Source organism: Triticum aestivum, chromosome 3B (assembly GCF_018294505.1).
Source record: "Triticum aestivum cultivar Chinese Spring chromosome 3B, IWGSC CS RefSeq v2.1, whole genome shotgun sequence".
Lineage (NCBI taxonomy): Eukaryota > Viridiplantae > Streptophyta > Magnoliopsida > Poales > Poaceae > Triticum > Triticum aestivum.
The window spans coordinates 765476531-765484595 of NC_057801.1; the positions used below are offsets into that span (position 1 = coordinate 765476531).

General features: G+C 43.5%; 1 protein-coding gene across 1 annotated transcript; it reads left to right on the forward strand.

Moving 5' to 3' along the window:
- The first annotated feature begins 4320 nt into the window (after nucleotides 1–4320).
- LOC123072290 (tetraspanin-18) lies at nucleotides 4321–7854 on the forward strand. Its single transcript, XM_044495854.1, has 6 exons — nucleotides 4321–4629; nucleotides 4732–4831; nucleotides 4951–5031; nucleotides 5128–5232; nucleotides 5554–5748; nucleotides 7526–7854. The coding sequence occupies exons 1-6, from the start codon at nucleotides 4439–4441 to the stop codon at nucleotides 7592–7594; spliced, it is 741 nt and encodes a 246-aa protein (XP_044351789.1). The 5' UTR covers nucleotides 4321–4438; the 3' UTR covers nucleotides 7595–7854.
- Nucleotides 7855–8065: the final 211 nt, after the last annotated feature.

Genomic DNA, 8065 nt, shown 5'->3' on the forward strand with positions numbered 1-8065 from the left:
TGACAGCAAGAGCCTTCGCTGTTTGTGCATTCATCACATTCTGGAAGGGTTCAGCTACACCAGATAATGCCTCACCCTTGCAGTTTCTAAGAACAGCCGCGATTGCTCCACTCCCATCTTCAAAAAATGAAGCATCAATGTTGAGTTTGTAGTTTCCCGGTGAAGGCTTCTCCCACCTTGCCGTGGGTAACACTACCTTGGCCGGTTTCTCATAATTGATAGTAATCGCCTGGATGGCAAAAGTAGTGTGTACTGCGCTCTTTATATGAGCCCCCTTCACCGCTTCCCGTCGTTCGTACCAGATATACCAAGCTGCCACGGCGATCGTCTCCTGCAGTCCTAGCTGACCGAGGACTGGGGACTTCTTTAACGGGTTCCTGAGCAGTTCTTCTAACACCACCGAGCCCGATCGATCCACACAAAGCGCCAAGTTAATATCCTCTAGCAGACCAAGTTTTCCCCACACCTCTTTTGCACGTGTACAAGTGAAGATCAGGTGGCGAATGTCCTCCGGCCCCGACTTACAGATAGGACACTGAGGGTTAACCTTTATGTGTCTGTTGCTTAGGATACACATGCCCGGGACAGTACCATGGAGGGCGCGCCAGACAAAAAAATTAACCTTGCTTGGTACTTGCAGCTTCCATAAGATGTCCCACACATGGTTCGTTCCTGTCGTACTAGCAACTTCACCTCTCACTCTAGCGCCATACTGGTGCTCCCACTCAATGTAGTATGCAGATCTGACTGAAAAAGTATGTGATTTGGTTCCATTCCAGGCCACAAAGTCTTCCAACAATGGAGAAAGAGGAATTATGAGAATTCTTTCAACATCGACAGGAAGAAAAATATGCCTTAGAAGGTCCTCATCCCATTCTTCTGTGATAGGGTCAATTAATTCATTCACGTGTCTCAGCAAACTGTTTCCCTTTTGTGTGAGCACCATCCGAGTTGGGCTATCCAGGATCCAATGATCCTCCCAAATGTTGATGCTTTCTCCGGTTCCCACTCTCAAGATATGGCCCCTTCGGAATGTTTGTAGTCCCGCCACCAAGCTCTGCCAAGTAAAAGAAGCACCTTTTTTTGGCCCTGCCTTGAGTAAGTTCCCATCTGGATAGTACTTTTCCCTCAATACTTGCGCACACAAAGTATTAGGGTGAGTGATCAGTCTCCAACTCTGTTTAGCAAGCATTGCCAAGTTGAAAGCATGAAGATCTCTGAATCCCATTCCACCTCTGTTCTTGGGCACACACATTCTCCACCAGGCAAACCAGTGCAATCTCTTGTGATCATCAGTGTCCCCCCACCAGAAAGAGGCCATTGCGTCTGTCATCTCTTTGCATATTTTCTTTGGGATTTTAAAAAACCCCATTGCAAACACAGGAATAGACTGGATAATTGCCTTTAATAAAATCTCCTTGCCACCCATAGAAAGGATTTTCTCTTTCCACCCTTTTAGCCTGTTAAATATTCTTTCCAACAAATATTCAAAGCTCTCACTTTTATCAAGGCCCACCATTGCAGGTAGTCCCAAGTATCTATCAGAGACGGCTTCTGTCATTATATTGAGTTCCGCACAAACTTGAGCCTTTACCTCAACATCCACATTTGGACTGAAGAAAATACTGCATTTACCTTCACTCACTAACTGTCCTGAGCTTGCACAGTACTCATCCAACACCTGTCTCAACGAGGTTGCATTAATCATATCAGCTTTCATGAGGATAAGGGAATCATCAGCAAAAAGTAGATGAGACACCGATGGTGCATTCCTACACACCTTAACCCCGTCTATGCCACGAACCTCCTCCTTATGAGCCAGTAAGCTTGACAAACCTTCTGCACAAAGCAAAAACAAATATGGTGAAAGTGGATCTCCCTGACGAAGACCCCTAGTAGGAATGAACCCTCCAGTCTCCTGGTCATTGTATCTCACTTTATATCTGACAGAGGTGACACAAGCCATCATAGCTGCACCTCTTCAGTGTGAAAGCCCAACTGCAGCATTATTTTCTCTAAAAATTTCCACTCAACTCTATCATAGGCCTTATGCATATCAAGTTTAACAGCGCAGTATCCCACCTTGCCTTTCTTTTTATTCTTTATAGTGTGAAGACTTTCATAAGCCAACAGAATATTATCTGTGATCAACCTTCCTGGCACAAAGGCGCTCTGAACAGGTGAGATGATGTCATCCAAAAAGGACTTAATACGGAAAGCAATCATCTTGGAAATAATTTTGTAAACAACGTTACATAGACTGATTGGCCTGTATTGTGTTATTCTCTCCGGTGTATCAATCTTTGGTATTAACACAATGACAGTATCATTCCACCCCTCCGGAATTTTCTTGTTATTTATCGCCTCAAGCACTTCTAGAGTAAGTGCATCACCAACAATGGACCAACATTTCTTAAAGAACAGCGCATGGAGACCATCTGTACCCGGTGCTTTCATGTCACCAATCGAAAATAGGGCTTTTTTTACCTCATCCGGGCGTATATGGCTTCAACATCTCCTCATTCATGCCTGCGGTGACCCTAGGTGTTACCTTCTCCAATAGCTCTGGGTCCGGTTCCTCTATCTCTGTGGAGAAGAGGCCAGCGAAATAATCCGATATTAAAGGATTCAAATAGGCAGTGCCCTCCTTCCATACACCGTGCTCATCTTTCAGTTTTGTTATCCGGTTCTTAGCCCGACGAGCCGAAGCAAAATTATGAAAGTACGGGCGCTTTTGGTTACAATGTTGGACGCTAATTACACGGGCGCTACAGACCTGTCGCTTCACGCAGCCTTCCATCGTACGAGAAAATAGCGCAAGCGCTAGATTCCTTTCCCGGCATCCGTACCTGGGGCCAAAGGTTGGATGGCCCAACTGGCCCCATCGACCAGGAATTTGATCATGGCGCGTACGCTAGCGCCAGCATTGTGGATGCCCTAAGTGTCCACAGACATGTCTTCGGACATCTAAATAAGAGGCAGCCATCCAACAATATTCACCAAATATCATCCCTTTATCCAATGGAGAGAAGGGAATGAGAGGAAAACATGGATTTATGGTGGGATTTGAGTCTGAGTAGGTGTGCCCGAACTCTAATTTGAGGAAGGTTTGAATTTTTTTGGGGGAACATTCAGACCAGTTTATGAACACTTGATGACTCTCGTTGGATAGCAAAAAGTATCGGTACTGCTTGGTTCAAACATGAGGGGGGAGGAGAGGGTTGTTGATCCACGTTGGAGTTTTTTAAAATAAGAATCTTTATTGATTAGAAATATAAGAATATGTACAATTTCATCCATATGCTCCTCAAAACCAATTCTTAGTCACAGAAAATTTAACGTAGCAAGTTCATGAGCTAGCTTATTCGTTTCCGTATTATAACGTTCAAACCTCGTAAGAGGAAAATCAACAGGCGAATAAATAACAATCATAAAAAAACTGCCACCGTCGCTCCCGTATAACGTCCTTCATTCTTCATGGTATTAATGATTTCCATATTATCAGAATTAATAACAAGACGATTGCATCCTGACTTTTGTGCAAGAAATAAGCCGAATTTCATAGCCAAAGCTTCTGTTGTCAAGACGTCAACACACCGATCAATCTTCCAATTCCCGCCAACAATGAATTTTTCTTTATCATCTTTGAGTATATCGTCAGTTGTGCCCCTAAGCAGATCATGATTAACAGATGTATCAACATCAAGCTTTACAGAACCCACAGGAGGTCTAATCCATCCCTCTCTTTTACTAGTTGCATTGGGGGAGCAATCATTAACAAGATTTGTCGTTATAGCACGAACCCTCATAAAAGTGTGGTACGCATCTTGAGACATTTCTTCATGAACCAATCTAGTACGTATATCCCACCATTAAATACTAAGTGGTAATAGCGATCGATTCACGAGCATTCTAAGGCCCAGTATAGATAGATCCTCGTCTGGCATAAGAAGTGAGAATTCAAAGACCGCCTCTCTCGTACGGTCAATAACACAAGCTTTACTAATCACTTCGTCCATCCTCAACTTATTCCAAACCTCCTTTGCTTTCTGACGAAGAAACATCACATGCTTTGTATCTTCTAACCCGCTAGAACACGATAGACAAATGGACGAAATTTCTAGATGTCTATTGACAAGCGTAATACGATACGGGAGAGTGCCAGTACGCCAAACGGGTGACATGACACGGATTCATGTTGGAGTTGGCGTTGCTTGTAACAGAAAACACAGAACATGGGTAGGTGCAAACTAACTAACACGCGTGGCCCACGTTTCAGAGATGCAGAAGAGGGCCATTTGCTTTGCTGCCTGGCCTAGTTGGTCCACCTCCAGCTGTCCTCCTCCTCAATCATCCATCTTCTTCCCCCAAATCCAGCTTCCTCTTCTTCTTCTCCCCTCAACCCAAACCCAAATCCAAATCCCCCAACCCACCGGCGATGGCGCGCGGCGGCCGCTCCGAGAAGGGCGGCGGCGGGTGCGGGCGGTGCTGCCTGGGGTTCCTGCTCAAGTTCCTCGCCTTCCTGCAGGCCTTCGCCGCCCTCTCCGCCGTCCTCTACGCCGCCTCCATCCTCTCCCGGTGGGCGCGCCACCATGAGCTCCACATCCACCACCTCCTCCCAGACCTCTGGTATGTACTACTACCATCTCTTCTGTCTATCTCCCTCCCGCCCTCCACTTCCCTTCCCACCTGTATCTGTATGTAATGCTGATCCAACTTCTTGGCTCGCAGGTTCGCGTGCGCCGTCATGGCCGCCGGCCTCCTCTACTGCGCCATCCTCCTCGCGGGCTACGTCGCCGCCGAGACCAGCAGCGGGTGCTGCCTCTGCTTCGTAAGAACCACCACAAGTTACTCATACCCATTCATTCATTCACTCCCCCTCGTGCTTGCTTTGCTTGGGAACATTCATATTCATATTCATTTGTTACTGATGATAACAACTAATTCCAGTACACCGGCTTGGCAATGGTGATGATGCTGCTCGAGGCCGCCGTGGCCGGACGCATCCTCCTCAACGAGCATTGGATCCAGGTGGATTCATTGGATGCACATTCATTCCCCTGACAGTAATAAGTTCAGTTCAGTTGATCAAACCAGAGCACTGATTGATTCCTCTTCTTCTTGCAGGATCTGCCGTATGACCGCACAGGAGAGCTCGAGAACCTCGTCTCCTTCGTCAATAACAACCTCGACCTCTGCAAATGGGCTGCTCTCGCTACCTTTGCCACTCAGGTGCGTCAGATTGTTATAAGCAAGCATTTTCATCAGCTCAAACGGCACACCAAGTATACACATGCCTTTAAGTTGTATGCTCCAATTAATGCTCTTTCACAGTAATTTCCATTAGTAATACTCCCTCCGTTCCGAATTACTTGTCTTGGATTTGTCTAGATACAGATGTATCTAGACTCATTTTAGTGCTAGATACATCCGTATCTAGACAAGTCTAAGACAAGTAATTCGGAACCGAGGGAGTAACTAATAAGATAAACAAACATACTCTGTTTTCCTTTGCACCTCGAGGGGGATGATCTGATCTGTTTACATGTACAGGCACTCTCGCTTTTCTTGGCGATGGTTCTACGAGCCATGGTTTCACCCACGAGTAGCGACTATGACAGCGATGAAGATTTTGTGGTCATAAGGAGACCGCTGCTTATTGCCCAAGGAGCTCCATCCTATCTCCCTACCACGGCTGACCCCAGGGGTGGTCATCCGAACTTATGGAGCTCATCAATGAGGCAGAAGGTGAGAATTGCTTATCCTCCAACGCTTGCTTGCACTGATTTCAGATGGGACTATGCAACCTAAGCAAGAGTGTGCTATCGTTAACGATAATACGTTTGCCATATCTGTGCAGCACTGTTCATCCTAGCAAACTGAAGAATGTTTTGAATTGTTAATCAAGCACATATTTTGCTTCATCGAAAAAAGCACATATTTTTCCTTTTAGTTTCAATTTGTCAAGATTATTTTGCTGGAAACTTTTTATATTTGCTAATACTTTCATGAGTCATGGCCCTCAGCTGCTCGATACCATAATTATCTTGTACTCTACAACTACATGTGTAGTCCAGCGCAGGATTTAGAAGTTTAGTACACAACCTGATTGTAGCACACACCATAGTTGAAGCATTTCTAGATGAGTACTAGTTCGTTTTGTTTACTCCTACAAGGCTATAACCAAGCAAGCAATCTGAAGAAAAAGGTGTTAAAGTTGTATTGTTGTACGCTGATTAGTGATTACACATTATCTGGGCTGGATCATATGTTAGCTTTAGGGTCAAGTTAGTACTATCCTTTCTACCTTTTCAATACATCGAAGACGCAAGCCTTTTGTGTCGTTGAGTTGTAAAGACTAAAGACAAACTAGTTGGCTGGAAATCGTTCGCATACATTTCTTTAGTAGAGATGCAACAATAATGTGGAGCACGTTGATTGCAAAAGTAAAGTAAACAAAAAGGAGACTGCTATTGTCTTGCTGCAGTTACACACACCATTGTTTTAGAGTCATAAACCTTGTGCAGGTTGGAAAACAAATTTTGGCAACCTTATTATATGAACCAAACATGCCCTCAGTGGTCATTGTAAATGTATTGACGTCCCAACAGTGAGTCCTGTATTTCTACTTGAGATTGTGTCTGGACATCACTCTTCTCCCTAGCAAACTGAAGAATATATTGAGCCATTAAGCAAGCACGCATTTTTCTCTTTGGCTTCTATTCGCCGAGCTTATTTTGCTGGAGACTTTTATGTTTCAACATTTGCTGTTACTCATAAGTCATGATGCTCACCTGCTTGATAGCCTCTGTCATAATACTCATTGTTTTTCCTTTTTCTCTACCGTAATTGTTTTGTACTCTACTGCATGAGTCTGACAACCTAACCTTATGCAAAATCTTATTATCCTACTGCAGTTACTCACTATTACTCCCTCTGTCCCAAAATAAGTGTCTTAACCTTAGTACTCCCTCCTTCCCAAAAAATAAGGCGCGATTGACTTTTTACGGTCTTTGATGCACGACTTTGACCACTAATATATATCAATGTATATGGATTGAACATGTATAAATGGCATCATCGTATTTGTCTTGCAGAACAATTTTATTTCATATGTATGTATACTAATTTTATAGACATAGAATACATGAAAATCATAGTCAAAGTTCCGTGACGAAGACCAGAAAAGTCAAACCACGCCTTACATATTGGGAAGGAGGGAGTACAATTTTGTACTAAAGTTAGTATAAAGTTGAGACACTTATTTTGGGACGGAGGGAGTATTTTATAGTATGAAAATCTTAGAATGCCTGACAAACATTTCATATACCATGAAAGGCTATGACGATCTAACCTCAAATGAAATGGCAAAAAAATTGTGCAACTTTGTTATATGAACCAATCATGCCTTAGTTCGACACTGAAAATGTATTCCCATCCCAACAGTCCTGTGTTTCATCTTGACTACTATATCAACTGAAGAGAATGACAGCTAATTCATATTTTCCTCCTGTGTGCCCTCTAGTATGGACTGAACTCCTCAGGGGACTACACCTACAACACACTGGATCAAAATGCAGTGCGACCGCAGTGAGAAGCTTCTGTGTGACAGGTGATGAGGAAGGAAGGGCATGCATGGCCTTGTTGGAAGCACCTGTGCAGCATACTCGTTGTATATCGTAATATTCCATTGTGTAATGCACACTATATACATTTGTGCACCCATTCACCCTGTCAATCTCGAACTCATTGTACATAGTTCCATTGTTAGTGAAGATCGGCTAGTTGGGAAGGACTTGTTGTCAACATTTCGTTGGATGTTTATTGAGCTAGTTAGAGATAGCAGTTTATCAAGTGATTTTTTTAAGTAATTTTACTAGCATAGTTTCACTTGTGTGGTGAGATAGTATTATTAGGCCGCCAATTATTACATGCCATTTGTTCTTAAAATTCCTTTCCAAGTTAAAACATAAATAAACTGAAATAACACTCATACAAGATGGTGGTATACATTTGGAGATCACATGATTTCTTGTTAAAAACACAAAATCTCAAGATGGTTTAT